This window comes from Amblyraja radiata, chromosome 32 (genome assembly GCF_010909765.2).
Source record: "Amblyraja radiata isolate CabotCenter1 chromosome 32, sAmbRad1.1.pri, whole genome shotgun sequence".
Lineage (NCBI taxonomy): Eukaryota > Metazoa > Chordata > Chondrichthyes > Rajiformes > Rajidae > Amblyraja > Amblyraja radiata.
In genome coordinates this window covers 27,385,549-27,409,828 of record NC_045987.1, presented here as the reverse complement: position 1 = coordinate 27,409,828, position 24,280 = coordinate 27,385,549, and the positions used below count along the sequence as shown (strand labels likewise).

Sequence of the window (24,280 nt, the reverse complement as noted above, 5' to 3'; positions counted from 1 at the left end):
TCAACTTATTTTTTTCTTCAACTGATGCCCCATTTCAGCAGTGTACTATTACTAACAGACCAACTAGTATCTGAGCTAAAATTCTCCTGTCGCTGTGATTTGATGGATGGAATAGACAGATGTTTTTTTGTTTCAGAACTTGTTGAATCTTGGAGTTAATTACTTTAATTAGAAGTCTACACGGTAATTTTTTCTGGCAATTATCCATCAACCTCAGTCTAGACAGAAATTCTGACTTTGCTTTGGGGTACCCTGTGTAACACTTGGCCATGGGCCATTCAATGTGTTCCATGAGCTGTCACAGAACATCAGGCATCATTCTATCCAAGCACATTTAAAGGCAATTTAATGGTGTGGATATGAACTAATTTCGAGTCATAGCCCCACAAGTAAATATCTTGAGATTTGACTGATTGCTCTTGCAGGCAGGTCGACATTCTACTGAATGTTGATGTTGTATAAACGTCTGGAAAAGGGAGATTGAAGTGACACAAACTTTGCATTGTGTGTTAGTGCAGTTATTTGCCCAGCAAACATCTAAAGATTAAAGGTAGACACAAAATGCTGGAGTAACTCAGCAGGACAGGCAGCGTCTGTGGAGAGAAGGAATGGGTGACGTTTCGGGTCGAGACCCTTCTTTAGTCTCACCCATTCCTTCTCTCCAGCGATGCTGCCTGAGTTACTCCGGCATTTTGTGTCTCTCCTCGGCGTAAAGCAGCATCTGCAGTTCCTTCCTGCACGTGGAAAGATTAAATAATGTTCAAGGTGTCACAGAACTTCATTGTATTATCTTGTACATATTTTGAGTGGCATCTCAAACAATAAAGGTCTTTTTAATTACCAGAGACTGTCTTACTTCCTTTAGCTGGGACTAGCATTAAGTGCTCTGTACTGTTCTGCCTTTGTTTTTCTAAAATTCCAAACTGTCTTAACAGAATGAAACTGCTAATGTCTTTCATTCTAATTTGATAATTGAGTTTGTTATTTCTTTGAAATTATTATTAAGTGAGGTGTGTGTGGGGGGGGGGGGGATGGGGGAAGGAGGGATATTGTTGAAATTATGACGTAGATACGGCAATATTGTTCTGAGCAAATTTTCTTTAAGTTTCCAGATTTTGTGTTCATAGTAAAACGGCGCTCCACTTTAATTTCAGTATTTCTACCCATACTGTGCATTTGCTGCTTGTTCCCCCTTTAGAATCGATGTAAAATTCAGATATTAATGTGTTACCTCAAGTAAGTGGCACTGTGGACAGCTTGATTATGCATTCAGAGACCTTAAATAATCTTTAAAAAGTCATCATGTGTGGGATATTAATAAATCTGGAATTCTCACCCTACATTTTGATGTATTCTGTTGCTAAGTGATATAACAACAACACTTCAGATCTTCTTGGTTTTAAATCACACAATTTTTGGCAATAAAATTAAGAATTGTGCCCTGCCCTTACCTCTCTGCTGGTTCCTCTGTTAATTTCTAGTCTTTGCACACAATCTTGCCATTGTAATATGCAATCTGTGGTTGACATACATAGAACAGTACAAGAACAGGCCATTCGGCCCACAATGTCTGTGCTGAACATGATGCCAAGACCAACTATCATCTGCCTGCACATAATCCATATCCATGTGCCCATCCAAAAGTCAAGTGCCAATATAGTATCTCAACCACCAACCCCGACACATTGATCCAGACATTCAACACCCTCGGTGTGTAAAAAAAAAACTTGCCCTGCATATCTCCTTTTAAAGTTTGCCCTTCTTGCCTGAAAGCTATGCCTTCTTGTATTTGATATCTCCATCCTGGGAAAAAGATTCCAACTGTCGATCCTCACTGTGCCTCAAATAATTATTCTATCAGATCACCTCGCAACCTCTGACGTTCCAGAGAAAACAGTTCAAGTCTATGCAACATCTCCCTGTAGCAAAAATCCCCTAATCCAGGCATCATTCTAATAAACCTCCCCTGCACCCTTTCCAAAGCCTCTACATCCTTCCTGTAATGGGGCGACCAGAACTGCGCGTAATACTCCAAATGCAGCCACAATCCTATAAATCTGCATCATGATTTCCTGACTCTTATACTCAATGCCCTGTCCTATGAAAGCAAGCATGCCACATACCTGGATAGAGGCTTGGACAGAGTGGATGTTTTCACTAGTGGGAGAGTCTAGGACCCGAGGGCATAGCCTCAGAATAAAAGGATCTTTAGAAAGTGGATGAGGAGGATTTTCTTTAGTCAGAGGGTGTTGAATCTGTGGAATTCATTGCTACCAACAGCCGTGGGGACCGGCTTTGGGTTATTTATAAAGTACTTATAAAGTAGTAATTGCTATGTTCTTGATTGGTAAAGGTGTTACAGGGAGAAGGCAGGGGAATGGGGTTTAGATAAATTAGCCATGATTGAATGGCAGAGCAGATCCGATGGGCCGATTAGCCTAACTCTGTTTCCTTTGGGCATGCCTTCTTTCCCACTCTATCCACTTGTGGTTAGACTATGTGGTTGGGGAGGGAAGAGGGGCGTGGGAGAGAGAAAGCTGGGAAGGCAGGACAAAGCACGGCAAATGATAGGTGGATAAGGTGAGGGGGAGATTTGATAAGCAGATGGTGGATAATGGCCAGAGATGAAAAGACAATAGGTATGAGATAAGAATAGCAGAGGTGTGAGTTCTGAAGCAAGAGGAGGCAATATAGGTGGAGGTTGAGGGGGTAGGGGAGAAATTAGTGCAACCAGGTGGGGCAGAAGGAAGGGTAGTTTGTAGGTTAGTTATCTAAAATTTGATCATTCAATGGTCATACCATTAGATTGTAAACAACCCAGGTGGAATATGAGGTGCTGTTAGAAACATGGAAACATAGGTGCCGGAGTAGGCCATTCGGCCCTTCGAGCCAGCACTGCCATTCAATATGATCATGGTTGATTATCCAAAATCCATACCCCGTTCCAGATTTTTCCCCATATCCCTTGATTCTCTTAGCCCTAAGAGCTAAATCGAACTCTCTTCCGTCTGAAGAAGCGTCACAACCCGAAACGTCACCTATCCATTTTCTCCAGAGATGTTGCCTGTCCCGCTGAGTTACACCAGCATTTTGTGTCTGTCTTCAGAAACAGATTATTGTAAATCTAGATTGTGTGTTTTTATTTTTAATATTTTTCCTTGGAAAAAAATCCTCACTGGAATGGGTGATGCTGGTCACTTTAAATGTGTGCCACATCACTCTTTGACCGTGTATATTTATACAGTCACTCACTAGGCCACACAGGAAAGTCTCACAGCTAAAATTAATCTGTGGTGAATTCTACAGCCACTGGACATGGTTTTACTTTATATGCTGTACCTAAACCTTTGTTGATTTTAACTACCACTGTCAAATCTCTCGTTAGGGGCACAGACAGCAAACAAGGCTCCAAGATGCTGTGTTGCCTCCCTGGTGCCAAGGTCCATGGTGTCTCGGAGCAGCTGCATGACATTCTCACATTGGCACAAATGACATGGGTAGGAAAAGGAATGAGTTCCTGCAAAATTATTATTGGGAATTAGGCAAAAGGTGAAAAAGCAGGGTAGTGATCTCCGGATTACTCCCTGCGCCAAGAACTAGTGAAAGTCGGAAGAGGAAGAGAGGACAGATGGATGTGTGGCTGAAGAGTTGGTGCAGGGGGCAGGGATTCCGATTTTTGCACCATCGGGATGGCTTCTGGGGCGGAGGTGACCTGTACAAGTGGGATGGTTTACCACTGAACTGCAGGGATACCAATATCCTGGTAGGCAGGTTTGCTAGTGCTACACACGTGGGTTTAAACTAAATAGGCAGGAGGTTGAGATCCATTGCAGGACTGAAGCAGGCGAGACGCTAGAAGTCGGTATGGATGGTGATGACAGAATAGGCAGGAACATGGCAGGGAGAGAGGGAGGACTTTTGGATAGAATTGCCTTTATTTTAATGCAAGATGCCTGACGAGTATGGCGGATGAACTCGGAGCGTGGGTAGGTACGTGCGACTGGCACGTTGTAGGTGTTACTGAAAACTGGCTAAAGGAGGGACAGCTTAATGTTCCAGGGTCCAGGTGTTACAGGAGAGATAAAGGTAAAAGTGGAGGGGTTGCTGCTTAGTTGATAAAGGAGGATGTCACGGCAGTAGTCCGAGGTGATAGGCCACCAAAGGTCAACGGGAATTAGAAGAGCAAATATGCCAGGGGATTACAGGCAGCTGCAAGACTAATAAGGTAGGGGATTTTAACTTTCCCAATATGGACTGGAACTCGCATAGGGCTTAGATGGGGTGGATTTTGGAAAGTTTCCCCAGGCAACATGCAGAGGGCCCAATGTGGGAGAGGGCAAAGCTGTTCGGGTAAATTGGTATTCATCAGCCTGTGTATTGAGTATAGAGGTTGGGATGTTATGTTATCATTGTACAAGATGATGACGAGGTTGCAGTTGGAGTATTGTGTACAGTTCGGCCCGCCCTGATACGGGAAGGATGTTATGTTGAATCGGTGCATAGAAGCTTTACAAGGATGTTGTCAAGGTTTGAGGACCTGAACTATAGGGAGGTTGAGGGTGATCTTATAGAGGTGTATAAGATCATGAGTGGAATAGATAGAGTAAATGCACAAAGTCTTTTACCCAGAATAGGGGAATCAAGAATTAGAGGACATAGGTTTATAGTGAGAGGGGAAAGATTTAATCGGAACCTGAGGAAACTTTTTCCACACATAGGGTGGTGAGCATATGGAATGAGCTTCCAGAGGAGGTAGTTGAAGAGCCTGCCCCAATCACGAGTTTTTTTGGCAACTTGCCGGCACCCGTCATAGTCGCAGCAGGTCACTGAAATTATTCTAAATGTTGAAAATCCAGCGGCGACCAGAAAACGGTACGACATCGCGGGGTGACCCCTTTTTGAACGTGAGTAGTCACCCAAAGAGTCGCACCTTTTTCTGGTCGCCGCTGGATTTTCAACATTTAGAATATTTTCAGTGACCTGCTGCAACTATGACGGGTTCCGGCAAGTAGCCGAAAAAATCACGTAAGTGGGACAGGCCCTTGAGGCAGGTGCCATAACAACATTCAATAGACATTTGGACAGGTACATGGACAGGATAGGTTTATAGAGATATGGGCCAAAAACGGGCAGCTGAGACTCGTATAGATAGGGCATCTTGGTCGGTGTACGCAATATGGGCCGAAGGGCCTCTTTCCATGTATATATAATCTCTCATCCCTGGAATTATTCTAGTCAATTGTTTATACCTTCTTTAACATTTTTCACAGCTCATCAAAATGTGGTACCTGGAATTGGTCAAAGTAATACACATGAAATTGAATGTTTTAATAGACAGAATTTCCCCGTTTTTATGCTCTGTGCTGCAAGTACTTTGTTAACTGCTTTGTTAACATTATCCGCCTCAAGATTTAGCCATTTTTCTTAATTTTTCTGTAATTTTGTTCTAAATGCTAATAGCCTTTGTACAGTGCCCTCCACAATGTTTGGGACAAAGACCCATCATTTATTTATTTGCCTCTGTAATCCACAACTTGAGATTTGTAATAGGAAAAAATCACATGTGGTTAAAGTGCACATTGTCAGATTTTAGCAAAGGCCATTTCTATGGTCGGGTTGGGGGGAGTTTCCCCCCCCGCCGCAGGTACCATGTAATCCCGTGCAACCTGCTCCATGGTCGGATGGTCAGCGATTAAACCGTCTCCCCCATCTGGTTTGCCAGGTGAGGTGGGGGGTGTGGACCCCCAGCAGGACCAAAAGCAAGACCTGTCAAAGGGCGGATGAACTAGCGAGCCAACGGCCATCCACACTTCAGTAGAAGTTGCGATCACTGTCGTACATAGCATTGTGAGGAATGATGATAGAGCACACACACCAAAATCCTATACTTCCAGCTGTTGGAAGTCTGCGGGAACTGGAGGACAGAGATGTGTGGTGCGTCCGTCACCGTTCCCGTTGGAAACTAGCACCACCGCGTCGCTAATGTTTTCAACGATGAATTAATGAATTTTTATACATTTTGGTTCCACCATGTAGAAATTACAGCTGTGTAGTCCCCCCCATTTCGGGGCATCATAATGTTTGGGACACATGGCTTAACAGGCGTTTGTAATTGCTCAGGTGTGGTTAATTGCCTCCTAAATGCAGGTAAAAGAGAGCTCTCACACCTAGTCTTTCCTCCAGTCTTTCCATCACCTTTGGAAACTTTTATTGCTGTTTATTAACATGAGGACCAAAGTTGTGTCAATGAAAGTCAAAGAAGCCATTATGAGACTGAGAAACAAGAATCGGCCAAACCGTAGGCTTACCAAAATCAACTGTTTGGAACATCATTAAGAAGAAAGAGAGCACTGGTGAGCTTACTAATCGCACAGGGACGAGCAGGCCAAGGAAGACCTCCACAGCTGATGACAGAAGAATTCTCTCTATAATAAAGAAAAATCCCCAAACACCTGTCTGACAGATCAGAAACACTCCACGTATGGATTTGTCAATGACCACTGTCCGCAGAAGACTTCATGAACAGAAATACAGAAATACAAAATATAATGGTCAGGTTACAGTTTGCCAAGAAGTACTTAAAAGAGCAGCCACAGTTCTGGAAAAAGGTCTTGTGGACAGATGAGATGAAGATTAACATATCAGAGTGATGGCAAGAGCAAAGTATAGAGGAGAGAAGGAACAAAGTAGAGAGGAGGGAAAAGTGGTCATGGTGGCGCAGCTGTAGAGTTGCTACCTTACAGCGAAGGCAGCACCGGAGACTCGAGTTCGATCCTAATTATGGGTGCTGTCTGTACGGAGTTTGTATGTTCTCCCCGTGACCTGTGTGGGTTTTCTCCAAGATCTTCGGTTTCCTCCCACACTCCAAAGACGTACAGGTATGTAGGTTAATTGGCTTGGTAAATGTAAAAATTATCCCAAGTGGGTATAGGATAGTGTTGATGTGCGCGGATCGCTGGTTGAAAAAGCCTGTTTCCGTGCTGTATCACTAAACTAAACTGCCCAAGTTCCAAAGCATACCATCTCATCTGTGAAACAGGGTGGTGGGGGTGTTATGGCCTGGGCATGTATGGCTGCTGAAGGTACTGGCTCACTTATCTTCATTGGGGATACAACTGTTGATTGTACAGGTGCACAACCTTTTATCCGAAAGCCTTGGGACCAGACACTTTTCGTAATTCTGAATTTTTTGGCCTTCGGAATGGAAGATTGTTAGCGTAGATTTTAACGGCTGGCTCAGTGGTAGAGTGCTCGGCTCATATCCGCAAGGTCGCGAGTTTGCGCCTCGATCCCGGCAGTTACTCGATCGCGAGTTTGAGTCTTCAATGTAGTTTTTTCTTGCAGAATAGGGAGGGTTAGGCTGGGATCATTCTCTGCGAGATGATCTTAGTGCGGGAGACAAGTGTAGGAGAGGTGTACTGACTGTGTGGGCAGAACTTTGGAAGTGATTGCCCACCATTCTCAAAAGCCGCTGTGTCTCCCTGTCCCTGGGGTAGCAGGGGGCGATCAAACAGCACAATACCCCCCTCCCCCTCCAACTCCAGAGGAATCCGCTCCCCAATGGGCCGCTATGGCGACAAGTGGCAGTTCGCCCACAGCCCGAGCTGCGCCACCCCAAGAACAAGACGTACCTTGCACACCATCGGCTTCTGCCCCTACGGGGAGCGTGTTCCTCTGGAGTTGGCTGATCTGGGATCACTGTGCTTGCAGTGGGCCTGGGGGTCGGTGTCCCGATGAGGAGGCGCAGCTCGGGCTGTGGGCGAACTGCCACTTGTCGCCGTAGCGGACAATCGGGGAGCGGCTTCTGGTGGTCCTGACTTCTCCGCCCCCCCCCCCCCCCTGTACAGGAGCTGAGACTGGGAACTGTACCGCCCTTGCAGGTGAGCAGGAGAGTGGGGTTGTTTGCAGTTGCAGAGGGAGGGGGCAAGGGCGGTACAGTTCCCAGTCTCAGCTCCTGTCCAGGGGGGTGGCCGGAGACGTCAGGACCAACAGGAACCTGCTCCCCGATGGGCCGCTACAGCGACAAGTGGCAGTTCGCCCACAGCCCGAGCTGCACCCCCTCATCCGCAACCCGTGTTCCTCTGGGGTTGGAACGGGGCTGGGCTAGAGTTGCTGCTGGCTGTGAGTCTCTGGGATCTCCGTGCTTGCAGTCGGTGTCCCGTTGGTCCTGACGTCTCTGGCCACCCCCCTGGACAGGAACTGAGACTGGGAACTGTACCGCCCTTGCCCCCTCCCTCTGCAACTGCAAACAACCCCACTCTCCTGCTCACCTGCAAGGGCGGTACAGTTCCCAGTCTCAGCTCCTGTACAGGGGGGTGGCCGGAGACGTCACAGCCTGAGCTACGCCCCCTCATCCGCAACCCCAAGAACAAGACGTGCCTTGCACACCATCAGCTTCTGTCCCTATGGGGAGCGAGTTCCTCTGGAGTTGGAACGGGGCTGGGCTGCTGTTGGCTGTGGGTCTCTGGGATCTCCGTGCTTGAAGTGGGCCTGGGGGTCGGTGTCCCGTTGGTCCTGACGTCTCCGGTGACTGGCACTGATCTGCTGGCATCGCCGACGTGAAGACAGTGCAAAGCCCCCGCGCCGGTGCAATGGGCGGGGAGCTGGAGAGGGGAGGGAAGGGGTCACACACATGGCCAGGAAGCAGAGGGGTGTAGGTGGGGTGAAACTGAAGGGAGCGACAATCTGCTGCTGCCTGCCCGCTGAGTTAAAAAGTTCCCACGCAAGACTCACGTGGGAACTTTTTAACTCAGCGGGCAGGCAGCAGCAGATTGTCAATTATTAACCCTCCCGCGCAATATACCCTCACCTTCTCTTTTATGAATGGGGATTTAGTTCCCCTTTCTTCGAGGACCGACCAGAGGTTCCGCTGTCACCTCTGTGGGCCGCCCTCGGTGAACGTCTTCAAGGACCTTTCTTCAAGGACCGAAAAAATGTCCGCTATTCGGAGCTTTTCGTTATTTGGAATTTCGGATAAAAGGTTGTGCACCTGTAGTAGCATAATGAATTCTGAAGTGTATAGACACATCCTATCTGCTCAAGTTCAAACAAATGCCTCAAAACTTATTGGCCGGCGGTTCATTCTACAGCAAGACAATGATCCCAAACATACTGCTAAAGCAACAAACGAGTTTTTCAAAGCTAAAAAATGGTAAATTCTTGAGTGGCCAAGTCAATCGCCTGATCTGAACCCAATTTAGCATGACTTGTATATGTTGAAGAGAAACCTGAAGGAGACCAGCCCCCAAAACAAGTTTAAGCTAAAGATGGCTGTAATACAGGCCTGGCAGAGCATTGCCAGAGAAGACACCCAGCAACTGGTGATGTCCATGAATCGCAGACTTCAAGCAGTCATTGCATGCAAAGGATATGCATCAAAATACTAAACATGACTACTTTCATTTACATGGCATTGCTGTGTCCCAAACATTATGGTGCCCTGAAATGGGGGGACTATGTATAAACACTGCTGTCATTTCTACATGGTGAAACTAAAATGTATAAAAGTGACCTTTATTAAAATTTGAGAATGTGCACTTTAACCACATGTGATTTTTATTTTTTTCTATTACAAATCTCAAATTGTGGAGTATAAGAGGCAAATAAATAAATGGCTGTTCTTTGTCCCAAACATTATGGAGAGCAGTGTATTTTCATGTCTGACATGATGTTGACTTCAATTACCAACAATAGAGCTAGGGATTGTCAGAATGTAAGGCTGTGCTGTTAATTGATTGATAGTGGATCAAAGAAAAGGTGGGTTCTCAGTGGCAGGGGTCAAACCTAAAGAGGTAGACTCCAACTGGTCCAGAACGCAGCCGCCCGACTCATCACCCACACCAAATCCTGGCATCACATCACTCCAGTCCTCAAACAACTTCACTGGCTTCCCATCTCCCACCGGATCACCTACAAAATCCTGGTCCTCACCTACAAAGCCCTCCACCATCTGGCCCCCCCATATCTCACTGACCTCCTCTCCCCCTACCAACCCTCACGGTCCCTCAGATCCACATCAGCCGGTCTCCTCTCCATCCACAAGTCCAACCTCCGCAGTTTTGGGGACAGAGCCTTCTCCAGGGCAGCTCCCAGGCTCTGGAACTCCCTCCCCCAACTGATCCGCAATTCCGTGTCCCTCACCATCTTCCAGTCCCGCTTCAAGACCCATCTCTTCACCTCTGCCTATCCTTAGCCCAACGTCCCCGTCCCTTTTCATCTGTGCATTAATTGCCTCATACTGTGTTTTGTATTGAATTCTGTCTTTACTTTGTGTACTAGTCATGTCTCTACTATTTATTTCATTCCCCTTACATGTTTTTCCTCTACATGCTCAATTTTTGTAAGGTGTCCTTGAGACTCTTGAAAGGCGCCCATAAATAAAATGTATTATTATTATAATTATTATTGATGTTGCCAAAGGATCATGTTGTCAGGACAAATTCCAATGAATCCAGGACAAAATTCCACAAAAGGCACTATCAAAACCAGAATGGGAATTATACTTGCCTCCTGTTGTACTTTGGCATGGGATATAAAATTCCAAGCATCATTCCCTTCAGTCCATCTGTTTAAATCCAATCTTTAAATTCCAGTTACTTTCAAAACATTCTTCTTCTTCCATTAACCAATGAATTCACATCCGGGCGTACCTCGATAGGATGCACAGTGAGTTAGTAGTCCTATTGACCCCAGTATTGAGGTCCAACATTTCATTGCGCATTCATTTTCTTGTTATAATACAAATAATCTACTTTGTGTAAACCAATAGGCGTTTACAGGAAACTCTGCTGATTTTGTTCGTGTACGTGTGTACATTTAGTATAAACAGAGTAAAAATTTCCAGATTTGTCATAGCAGGGTTTTTTTTTAAAAAGCACAGCTGAAGTATGAAGTTTACTCATCCTCCTTGGGCAAAGTAAAACCTTGACTTGCTCTCATTTGACATTTGCTGCTGTGATCGCTCGACGAACACTCACAGGAACCTTGCTACTTTTTTAATAGGAAACCCTGGGTGCATAACCGGTTTCTAATGGCGCAAGAATCCAACGGCTTTATATGCAATGGGGTGCAATCCTCACCTGATGAAAACGAGTTACCCTCTGGCTTCCCACAAAATATCTGTGACGATGTACCGGAGGAGAAGTACCTGTGCAGCTTTTGTAAAAACGTCTTGAAGAAGGCATACCAAACGTTGTGTGGCCATCGATACTGCTGGGCTTGTGTGGAGTGGATCGTCAAGTGAGTCTCTTCTACCTTTTATTTACTATCAGTTTGTCATTTCTGTACTTGACTAAAAATAATTGCTCCGAGAACATTCAGAACATTTTGTCGGCTAGCCAATTACTTGCTTAAATGATACTGATGAAAGACATTGTCACTTTTTAAATTAATTAAACATCGGTACGATATTACTGTCTTTTACCCAGGGTAGGGAATCAAAAACCAGAGGACATAGGGTTACAGTGATTGGAGCAAGATTTAATAGGAGCCTGAGGGGCAACTTTTTCACTCAGAGGGTGGTGGGTATATGGAAGGAACTGCCAGAGGAGGAATTTGAGGCAGGCACTATATCAACATTTAAAAGACACTTGGACGGGTACCTGGATAGGAAAGGTTCCGAGCAATATGGGCACAACATGGGCAGATGGGGCTTGTATCGTGGTCAACATGGACGAGTTAGGCCGAAGGGTCTATATCTATGCTGAATGTTTCTATTAGTTACCTTGTAAGTTGACAGGCTAGGAAGGATTAAAAGATTGTCAACATTTTAAAATGAAACATACAACTTAACACATTTGATGCATTCCACATGTAGCTATCCCTCATCCTATCTGTAAAATGTTTTGCGTGGCTATCTTGCAGAGCATTATAAATATAAACATGCTGCTTTTGTCAGCCACGCTGATGGTTTGCAGCCTGATCTGCATGACTCCACAGACTGTGACACTTTTACAATATTGATTTAATTTATTTGCAAATAGCATTATTTTTTTTAAAAGTGATAATAAATAGGGAACGTTAGCTGCCCCAGCACCAGGGAGGCTGGCAGCCGGTGAGAAAACCCAGGACAGCCCCTTTGAGAATGACATCATGGGGCATTTACATGGGAGTGAGCATCGTGAACATCTTACTGGAACTGAGCAAGTGGGGCTTTCACTGGAGAAAAGCCATTGGACCACCGTGTCATTTCTGACTTGTATTTATCAGCTTTTGTGAGGAAAAAGTACCTCAAAATGACCACGGAATCAACTCGTTTTTCTCACGAAAGCTGATCAGTATGTAAATATGCAGGAAAGAACTGCAGATGCTGGTTTAAATTGAAAATAGACACAAAATGCTTGAGTAACTCAGCGGGACAGGCAGCATCTCTGGAGAGAAGGAATGGGTGACGTTTTGGGTCGAGACCCTTCTTCAGACAGTCAAGGGAAAGGGAAAGAGATATAGACGGTGATGTGGAGAGATGTAAAACAATACTTATGATGAAGAAAACTAACCCGAAACGTCACCCATTCCTTCTCGCCAGAGATGCTGAGTTACTCCAGCATTCTGTGTCTATCTTATGTAAATTAAACATTTTTGAGGAAGCAAGTTTGTTAGGGAAGGGAAATGTTCATTTTTGTCCCCTACAAGCTGAGAGAGGTGTTTGTACGTCTGTGTACACAGTGCTGTTGATGGGCAGAGAATAATTTTAGTTGGTTATGAGAGTTCATTCTTGATAAATCTAACCATTGTATTCTGTGCACTTCCTTTAATTGGGTTTAATTCCAAATTTAAAATGTAGAAAGGTTAACGATAATGATTTACGATTTAAATATATTTCCATCTTGCTTATTATTCTAATCTGGTTTGATGTAGATATTCATATTGAACTATTATGCTTACGTCAAACAGATACAATACAAGTTCAGTCTGCCAAAAATGTAAGGAAGATGACCCACAGAGTGTAAATGAAGATAGCATTTTGGCTTTGGGAAAGGTATGGAATTTTATTACAATGGCTATTCATTCAGCTTGATATTTAACACTTTTGGTGCTAACAAAATGGTTAAAAAAATATTAAAATAAGTAGAACATTTTTGTGATGTTGAATGTATTGATTGATATTTATTAGTATATTGGAATATTATTAAACTGTTGCTCACTTTCAGCATTGGAGTCCACTAACATCTCTACTGTGGTTGGTCCCCCCCCCCCCCCCCCAAAACAGCTCAGAATCTTTTAATGAGTAGTGTTTGTATTTCTATCTAAAATTGTTCAAAGTAATACAGAAAACCAAGAGCAATAATGCTCTGCCATTAAATTCTTTGTTCATTTAAATGATGTTTACCTTTAAAAACCCCAAAACTGGTAGCTAATTGCATATTATTAATAGAGACAACCGTAAGCACAAAGCACCTCTTCCACAGGTACTTGCCCCTGCAACTGCATGAGATGTAACGCCTGTCCCAATGCTAACCCACTCGTTCCTGGAATCATTCTTGTAAACCTCCTCTGGACCCTCTCCAGACCAGCACACCCTTCCTCTGATATGGGGCCCAAATATGCTCACAGTACTCCAAATGCGGCCTGAACAGCACCTTATAGAGCCTCAGCATTACATCTCAGCTTTTGCATTCCAGTCCTCTTGATATAAATGAATTTGCCTTTGAATTTTGTCAACCAGCATCTACAGTTTCTTGTTTCTGCAACTGTACTAATGGCACTCTGCATCTCTGGGCAATTCTGTGGAGGGAAAGAGGCGCAGTTAAAATAATTATATCAGTAATTTTCCATGTGTGGAGATGCCACTAAAATACCATCTTCATTCTGAAATCCACAGAGAATATATGAAAATAATTTTTTGAATTGAAAACATAATTCTATCTTTAGTCATTATCAATGATTCTCAAAATTCTTTATGTCAAAAATTAAACATCAGTTGTTATTTAAGATTTGCAAATTCCATTTTGTCATCAAAATATGACTGAAATGGGAGGAGTTGAGGCTCTGACGTATTAACCAGACATTGACTGCCATTTAAAGAAATATTTCCATTCTCTATGTCATAACAGTTCTTTGTAAAGACCAAATACACTGTGGTAACGTTACCACAAATTCTCACATCTATTAAAACAGGCAGGAAATTCATTTATTGTGCTTTTACGTGAAGCATTTCAAATACTTTTTGCAATTGAGACTCTGGTGTAATACGTTCTATATTTTCACATGGGAAAAAAAATCTGTTTCCAGTTGGTGCATGTGTAGTATCCTAAATATGAAAGTTGCTTTTCAAAATATTGGGGGCTTCCCCAAGCTTGTTTTTTACATTAGTTTGCTGCATTTCAAGGAATATTTTTAGTCCCTTCAGAAGAGTCTTAGACGGCTGACATAAGATTGCGGGGTAGAGTCTACAGCAACAATGAATGTTTAGTTTCTACAACCTCTCCCGAGGATGAAGGGTTGATTTGGACCTTGCACGCTGCATAAAATGATTTTAAAATATTGATAAGTAATAAATGGAACATGGAGCAGTACAGCGCAGGAACAAACCCTTTGGCCCAAGATGCCACTGTCGAATATGCCAAATAACAAGCATATTGCCTATCCATGTTCTCCAGAGCAGCTGTCTGACCCACTGAGTTACTTCAGCACTTTGTGTATTGTAAACCTGTTCCTTGTTTCTTTAACCCACTTTCAATTCTCTTAAATGGTAACAATATTCAAGAGATAACTGGACAGGTACTAAAATGAAAAAGGCATGGAGGGACATGTAATTAATACAGGCAAGTGGAATCAGTATAGATAGGCATTGTTGAGTTGGGCAGAAGGGCCTGTTTTTCCTTGCTGAACAACTCTGACTCTGTTTGACTCCTCTTTAAAATAGCTTCTTGCATTCACATCATGGCTCGATTTGTTTTTGAGAGCTCCTGTTAGTAAATTCATGGCATGTAACTTATACATATCAAGATCTTTAATACCATCATCTTCAAACATTCTCTCCCAAATAGAGACTATTTTATAATTTCACCCTTTTTTCCCTAATGTTAAGAAGGAAATGTGCCAATATGTTTTACCAATATTTTAAGGAAATGCAGACAAAAGTACTTGAATTGTCGTGACAACATTTCAAATAACCTTTGTTGTCAGAAGAGGAAATAGTATTTTGATCAAGTGACATTTTAAACTGCCACAGATATGCTTCATATGGTTGGCTTAATTAAATAACAAAAGCTATTTCATTGTACAGACAACCTTTTGAGAACTGATTTAAAAATTTTAAATAAAACTCTAACCACAGTGGAGCAGCGGTAGAGTTGCTGCCTTACAATGCTTGCAGCACCAGAGACCCTGGTTCGATCCTGGCTGCGGGTGCATGTCTGTATTGAGTTTGTTCGTTCTCCTCGTGACCTGCGCGGGCTTTCTCTGAGAACTTCGCTTTCCTCCCACACTACAAAGACGTACAGGTTTGTAGGTTAATAGGCCTGGTAGAAATTTAAAAATTGCCCTTAATGTAGGATAGTGTTAATGTGTGAGGATTGCTGGGAGGTGCGGACTCGGTGGGTCGAAGGGCACGTTTCCGCGCTGTATCTCTAAACTAAACTAAACCAAACGAAATCCATGATCAATTCACTCAAACCAGTTTAAGGAATTAATTGTTTTTTTTAATTTTAAGATGTTCAGTGATGCTGCAGTTTCCAAAGAGATCTTGGATTTGAAAGTGCATTGCATCAATCCTGGTTGTAACTGGAAGAATGTAATGAAGAATTATGAGGTGGGTTATAGAGCAGGTGAAATTTCACGTTTTAAAATTTAATTTAGTTGTCTGGTGTCAAAATAAATCATGAAGGAATCAATTTATAATACAACTTCCTGCAAGATTGGCAAAGAAGCCCGTTCATTCTACTGAAGCACTGACTTTCATAAGGACCCCTCTATCATCCCTTCCAAGCATCCAAAGATTTTAATCTTAAATATCCTGCTTACAAATCCACTCTGCGCTGATCACTTTTGCTGCCTTTTTATTTTAGAATTGTCTCTGTGTACAATTTATTTAATATGGGGAACTTTGTCATAGCAACTTCTCCACTCCATGCTCCAACTGATCAAGGCTATCATGCCGTAAATATTCTTTACAAACCTTTCCACTTACATTTTCACTTTTGAGTATTTAAGGCAGACATAGATAGATTCTTGATTAGTACAGGTGTCAGAGGTTATGTGGAGAAGGCAGGAGAATGGGGTTAGAAGGGAGAGATAGATTAGCAACTATTGAATGATGGAGTAGACTTAATGGGCCGAATGGCCTAATTCTACTCCCATTCCTTATGACCTTATGACATGATTATGGCTTGTACTGCCGCACTGGTGAGTAAGGCAAGGCAGCGCCTTTACCTCCTCAGGCAATTGAGGAAATTCAGAGTGTCTCTGAGGATCCTCCAGTGCTTCAACTCAGTGGCTGTGGAAAGCATCTTGTCCGGAAACATTACAATCTAGTTTGGGAACTGCTCTTCCCAGGACAAGAAGGCTCTGCAGAGAGTAGTGCGTTCGGCCGAAAAACTCCACCAATTTTCATCTTATCTGCGGATTTACTAATCAGAACACCTACTTTTTCATCCAACTCATTAATATATAAACCTGTACAACCACGAGGGATGCCTTACCACCCAGTGCCAAAAAATCAGTGGTGGACCTGTACATGGGAACGCAACCCTGTCCACTTCCTCTCCAAATTGCAGAGCACCCCGACTTGGAATTATTTTTCCTGCCCATTATGTGGTTCTAAATCCAGGAACTCCTTGCCCTACAGCACTGTGACCCACCATCAGATGTACCTTGCACTAGAGCAGTGTAGACCCACATTCATTAGATGTACCTTGCCCTACAGCAGTGTGAACCCACCTTTATCAGATGCACGCTAACTTACAGCAGTGTGGCGCACTTTAATCAGATGTGCCTTACCCTAGCGCAATGTGCAGCACCTTATGTGCTACAGTACTTCAAGAAGACCACTCACCTTCACGCTCTCTAACAGTTAGGGAAGGATGTTACATACTAGCTCTGTCAGTGATACCCAGAGCCGGAAGATTCGTTTTTCAAGTTTGGTTGACGTTTTTTTTCCACCTGACCTGATCCTGGCACCCAATTAGTGGCTCAGGGTTTAGTCGCTTGGCTCCGACACCATGTGGGACCGCAAGATGAGAATTCCAGAAAATCTATTTTATTTAGAGAAAATAAGTTCTTAGAAACAGGCACTGAAAAATCCAAGCCAGTATCTCTTCTGTGTTTAAATGTTGGTTTTAAACAGTTGCTGCTTGTTTGATTTACAAAAAAAGATTTTAACTATTGTCATTTCTGTCATTGATGTTGTGTCTCTGAACTTTTTTAAATTGTTTCCAGGATCACGTAACTCAGTGTGAATTTTCACTGATACCCTGCAGTACAGGTTGTGGATTGATGGTTTTAAGAAAAAAACTGGCAGATCACTTGGAAAAAGAATGTAAAAATAATATGACGGAATGTCAGCAATGTGAAGTGAAGATGTTTATGAGAGACTTACAGGTTTGTTGGCAACATTTATACGCAAAACTGAATTCAGTGTATTATAGTAGAACGTAATTTATGCACCTCCAATTGTATATTTTTATATAGATTTATACATTATATAGAATATTTGATATTCTTACCTCACTGATACAATTAATTGGATATGATCTACTAATTGGATATGATCTACTAGCTACTTTATCCTAGAGTTGGCTGCATTCGACACAAACAAATGTGTGGTTAAGTTTGTTATTCTATCCTCTCATTATTCTATTATCTCCAGATATCCCCCACTCAAGACAGTAATACAGCCGGTTAAAAAGACAAAACACGCTGGAAATGCTCAAAGTCAGTCACAGAAAGAGAAACAGGATTAATGTACCAGGCCCCAGACCCTCTGTTTCTGTTTCACGTCTCAACAGCCGCAGATTCTTTTGTTTTCACACTCTGAGGAAGTAAAAACATCAAAAATGCTGGAAAGACACGAGGGGGGGGGGGATTAAACCTGAAACTGTATCTGTTTCACTTCCCACTACAGTGTTTGCAGAACTTTCTGCTTTTATAGTAGGCTATGAGAATGACCAAGTGACTAAATATGTTGTACCTCCATTGTGAAGATTGCAATTGGAATTTCTGGTTGCCATAAACCCTTTTGAGGGGTAATACTTTCAGATAATTACTCTGCCAAAGCCACTGTCGTGTCACATTAAGGCAAGATCAGAAACGGATCAATTGGCATAATTTGCCATGTATGCCTCCGATAGAAACAGAAAATAGGTGCAGGAGTAGGCCATTCAGCCCTTTGGCCCTTCGAGCCAGCTGATCATCCAAAATCAGTACCACGTTCAGGCTTTTTTCCCCATATCCCTTGATTCCCTTAGCCCAAAGAGCTAAATCTAACTCTCTCTTGAAAACATCCAGTGAATTGGCCTCCACTGCCTTCTGTGGCAGAGTATTCCACAGATTCACAGCTCTCTGGGTGAAAAGGTTTTTCCACATCTCAGTCCTAAATGGCCTACCCTTATTCTTAAACTGTGACCCCTGGTTCTGGATTCCCCCAACATCGGGAACATTGTTCCTGCATCTACCCTGTTTGTCCAATCCTCTAAAAACTTTATGTTTCTATAAGATATCCTCTCATCCTTCTTAATTCCAGCAAATACAAGCCAAGTCGACCTATTCTTTCATCATACATCAGTCCCGCCATCCCGGGAATTAACCTGGTGAACATACGCTGCACTCCCTTAATAGCAATAATGTCCTTCCTGAAATTAGGAGACCAAAATTGCACACAAAACTCTAGGTGCAGCCTCACCAGGGCACTGTACAACTGCAGTAGGACCATCTTGCTCCTAAACTCAAATCCTCTCACAATGAAGGCCAACATGCCATTGGCTTACTTCACTGCCTGCTGTACCTGCATGCTTACTTTCAGTGTCTGATGTACAAGCACACCCAGGTCTTGTAGCACCTACCATTCTCCTAATCTGACACCATTCAGATAATAATCTGCCTTCCTGTTCTTGCCACCAAAGTGGATAACCTCACATTTATCCACATTATTCTACATCTGCCATGCATCTGCTCACTCACCCAACCTATCCAAGTCACCCTGCAGCCTCAGCATCCTCCTCGCAGCTCACACTGCCACCCAGCTTTGTATCATCCGCAAACTTAGAGATGTTACATTTAATTCCCTCGTCTAAATCATTAATTAAGCCAGGGTCTATTTCCGCATTTAAATCTTAGGTTAAAGTTTTACAATAACATATTTCAGGTTTCCTCTGTATCTTTATAGATTGTAACACTAACCCTAACCTAGCAATCAAGTCACAGCATGACTATGTCTGTAACTGCTCTCTAATATTCACTCTAGTCTGCGATTTGTAGCGACCACCATATACTTTACCGTGAGTCTTCATTGCATCATTTAATGCTCTCTTTCAGTGAAATATCTTTCTTCATCTTTACTACTTTTGTCTACATTTCTAACATTGAAAAACAATTTTTCAATTGAGGCTCCCTGTGGCTCAGTCTGCACTCTGTAACTTCCCGTTTGCTCTACCTATTGTATTTGCGTTTGACTTGATTGTATTTATGTGTAGTAATATTTAATCTGTTTGGATAGCATGTGAAACAAAGCTTTTCACTGTACCTCAGTACACATGACAATAATAAGCCTAAACCTGATGTAACTTGTTAGCCTTGTTTTGTTTCTGCTGAATAGCTCTGAAATCATGTTCATCTTTTTGTTTCCAAACATCAGAAGCACGTGTGTGAGAAAGCACCTTCCAAAGAGAAAAAATCTATCCGGTTTGATTTGGTCCACAAAGAAAAGGTAGAACTACCCACTAACTGATCATGTTTAGTCACTAAGGCTTGACGGTTATGGGACTTTGATCTGTGTTGTTGGGTGATTTTAGTTTAGGATAATATAGGAAACTTAAACCTAACTGCATCTTTATATCATAAAAGTGCCAAGGTTCATGATGCTGCTGTGCGATCACGGTATTAAAATGCTTCCATAAAAATTATTCCAATCATTCTGAAGAAGAGTCCCGACCTGAAACGTCACCGATCCATGTTCTCCAGAGATGCTGTCTGACCCGCTGAGTCACTCCAGCACATTGTGTCTTTTTTTAACTTCCATATAAAAATGAGCAAGACAATATTGCAGGAACGGCCGGTCACTGACCGGGTTTAAGAGCGGCAAGTTTGAGAAACTACGTTCAGCACTTTAGGGTGGCACGGTGGCGTTGTAAAGGCTGCTGCCTTAGAGACCCAGGCTCCATCCAGACTACGAGTGCTGTCTGTTTGGAGTTTGTAAGTTCTTCCCGTGACCACGTGGGATTTCCCCGGGAACCCTGGTTTCCTCCCACACTCCAAAGATGCACAGGGCTGTAGTTTAATTGGCTTCGGTAAAAATTGTAAATTCTCCCTAGTGTGTAGGATAGTGTTTGTGTACGGGGATCGCTGGTCGGTGCAGTCTCGGTGGGCCAAAGGGCCTGTTTCTGCACTCCATCTCTAAGACTAAAAAGTAAAACTAAAAAGGCAGTCGTGTCTTTGGGACATCATGTCACAAAGTTTATGTGAATGGAAGAATATTTGGAAAAAATGGGGAAATATAATTTCAGTAAAATTAATATCCCCATTATCCCATCTTTTATTCTCATTCACATCTGAAGATTTATCTGGGAATCTAGTCAGGTTTGCAAACCGCAGCTGAAGCACCCTATGTGATCTTACCTGTGCGTCCAAGCCAGTAGTCTCTCCATTACCAAGATAATGCTTCCATCTTTATAACACTGTCCATCTCCACTCCTGTTTCATCTGCTTTTAAGACCTTCATCCATTTCTCTGATGTCCAACTCAGTCCCTGTCTTGCGTCATGGATAAAGTTGAGCTCATCCAGACCTCTGCTGATGTGTCATCCATGTCCAGTACACCCTCCGATCCCGTCTATACTTTTTAACCCACCCACACTCTTTAACCTCAGGCCCAACTGTAGTCATTTTTACAATTCTCTACCGTGTTGCAATCCCTCCAATATTGAACCAGTTCATATCACTGTAAGACATTTTTTCAATTGAGGCTCCCTGTGGCTTAGTCTAATGACGATATTCTGCACCCTGTATCTTCCCATTTGCTCTATCTACTGTACTTGATTGTGTTTATTAATAGTATCATTTACTCTGTTTGGATAGCATGCAAAACAAGCTGCTGCAACCTACATACAAAACAAGCTGCTGCAACCTACATACAAAACAAGCTGCTGCAACCTACCAAACGGCAGAGATTGCTATTGACCTTGAACACAGGCCTCATACACATTTCAAATTTTCTTCAGTCCTTCTTTGGCACCCAAACCTTCGTCTGGCCCTCTCTAATATTTCCGCACAAAACCGCATCGAGTCTGCCTAATATCTCTTTCTCAAGTGTTTTTGTAATAAGGCTCCTATGAAGGATCTGGGAACATTTTGCAAGACTAAAGTAAAACTCTGATAATCCACCATCCATTGTTCAACAATCGCAGTGGGTGAGCATCTGAATCGCAGATGCCTTTTAATCTCCCTGGGGTCCAGCGTGGATCTGTGAACTTGATTCCTGTGCTCCCTTTCAACCTGTGTAGGAAAGAACTGCAGATGCTGGTTTAAGCCGAACCTGCTGGGTTCACTCAGTTATGAGACTCTGTGACACCAGAATCAAAAGTTAGTCTAAAAATGTGTTGGAGTATTAACATCCAACCCACAAATAAATACACAAAGTGCCGGAGTACCCCAGCCGAAACGTCACCTATCCATGCTCTCTAGAGATGCTGCCTGATCTGCTGAGTTACTCCAGCACTCTGTGTCTGCTTTTGTAAAACTGCATCTACAGTTCCTTGTTTCTACCACAATTAATAGTTTGACTGCAAATGCTCGTAATAATAGTTTGCAAGGTGTTACCTGACAATTTTAATGGAGTTTACACCATTTGTGGCAAGCATAAAATTGAATCACACTTTTGTTATTAGTGTATTAATAGCTTTATTGTTGTAATAAATTCATGGATTAGCAAGTTTGCCGTGTGCTTCGTTTTGAAATTTTGTCTGTTGCAAATGGTCTGACATGTATAGTGTGTGTATATATGTACCCACACTGTGGTGTGTGTGTGTGTGTGTATATATATGCATGTATATAGAATGTGTGTGTGTATATATATATATATATATGTATATGTATATGTATATGTATATGTATATATGTGTATATGTATCTATATGTGTGTATATGTATCTATATGTGTGTATATGTGTGTATATGTATCTATATGTGTGTATATGTATCTATATGTGTGTATATGTATGTATATGTGTGTATATGTATGTATATGTGTGTATATGTATGTATATGTGTGTATATGTATGTATATGTGTGTATATGTATGTATATGTGTGTATATGTATCTATATGTGTGTATATGTATCTATATGTGTGTATATGTATCTATATGTGTGTATATGTATGTATATATGTGTATATATATATGTGTGTATTATATATATATATATATATATATATATAATTAATATATATATATATATATATATATATAATTAATATATATATAATATATATATATGTATATGTATATGTATATATATGTGTGTATATATTGTTTACAGTGTACTATGTTTACATATTCTGTTGTGCTATTGCACGTAAGAATGTCATTGTTCTGTCTGGGACATATGACAATAAAACACTCTTTAATCCTTTAATCTCTTGTTCGACTGTGTATGTAACCTCACTAATCCTTATTGAAGTCTAAGAGCAAACCAAAAATGTTGACCACTATAAAATTGTCACCAGTGAAAATATCTAGGTTATTATTAAAATGGGCTCTTATCATCACTCTACGGTTTTGGAGGTACAGGTGCACAACCTTTTATCCGGAGTTCCGGAAACCGAAAAGCTCCGAAAACTGGACATTTTTTCCAGAATGTCGTCTGCACACCAAAGCTCGCGTTTGGCACCAAACGTGACCCGAAACGACCCACGGTCAACCCCGGTCTGTACTACTGTAGCGGCTGCCTCCTCCCCGGAGACTGGGGAGACACTTAAACATCTGTAAATCATTGCTTAAATGTTAGTCAGTTAGTTTGGAGGGCTTTTATGTGAAGGGAGGGGGGGGTGAAGGGGGAAACTTTAATTCTTAGTCCCCTACCGAGGCGGGGAGAGGGCAATGCCTTACCGGGTCGCCGTGCAGTAAGCTCCGGAGCGCTGTGGCCGCCGACTCCCAACATCGCGGAGCTGGGGCTGCGGGCGGCGCCGGTTGTAGCTCCGACCCCGGCAACTCTACCCCTGGCTGCGCGGCGCTCCAAATCCAGCGCCGCCCGCGACCGGACGCCTGTGGCCCCAGCTCCGCGATGTTGTGTGTCGGCGGCCACAGCGCTCTGGAGCTTACCGCACGGCAACCCGGTAAGGCATTACCCGCTCCCCGCTGGTATCCCAGCGCTGCGACGCCGCCGACTCCCAACATCGCGGAGCTGGGGCTGCAGGCGGCGCTGGATTTGGAGCGCCGCGCAGCCAGGGGTAGAGTTGCCGGGGTCGGAGCTACAACCGGCGCCGCCCGCGGCCGGACGCCCGCAGCCCCAGCTCCGCGATGTTGGGAGTCGGCGGCCACAGCGCTCCGGAGCTTACTGCACGGCGACCCGGTAAGGCATTGCCCTCTCCCCTCCTCTCCGACCAGGTAGGGGACTAAGAATTAAAGTTTCCCCCTTCACCCCCCCCTCCCTTCACATAAAAGCCCTCCAAACTAACTGACTAACATTTAAGCAATGATTTACAGATGTTTAAGTGTCTCTCCGGTCTCCGGGGAGGAGGCAGCCGCTAGTAGTACAGACCGGGGTTGACCGTGGGCCGTTTCGGGTCACGTTTGGCGCCAAACGCGAGCTTTGGTGTGCAGACGACATTCTGGAAAAAATGTCCGGTTTTCGGAGCTTTTCGGTTTCCGGAACTCCGGATAAAAGGTTGTGCACCTGTACCTCCAAACTAACTGACTAACATTTAAGCAATGATTTACAATGATTCCCCGGTCTCCGGGGAGGAGGCAGCCGCTCCAGGCTTTACAAGCCGCCCGCGCTACCTACCTAATCTACGCTAAAAATCTTCCATTCGGAAATCCGAATAATTCCGAAATCCGAGAAGTGTCTGGTCCCAAGGCTTTCGGATAAAAGGTTGTGCACCTGTACTTACAATATTGGTTTTAATCATTA

The 24,280-nt window shown here is 43.2% G+C and overlaps 1 protein-coding gene across 1 annotated transcript in view; it reads left to right on the top strand.

Moving 5' to 3' along the window:
- The window catches only part of LOC116990692 (TNF receptor-associated factor 1-like), a 64,311-nt gene that overhangs the window by 25,310 nt on the left and 14,721 nt on the right, over positions 1–24,280 (top strand). Inside the window, exons 2-6 of the mRNA XM_033048614.1 lie at positions 11,002–11,238; positions 12,892–12,976; positions 15,653–15,751; positions 17,377–17,538; positions 19,790–19,861. Of these exons, the coding sequence (XP_032904505.1) occupies positions 11,030–11,238; positions 12,892–12,976; positions 15,653–15,751; positions 17,377–17,538; positions 19,790–19,861 (627 nt within the window). The 5' untranslated portion in view covers positions 11,002–11,029. The remainder of the gene's footprint in view (positions 1–11,001; positions 11,239–12,891; positions 12,977–15,652; positions 15,752–17,376; positions 17,539–19,789; positions 19,862–24,280) is intronic.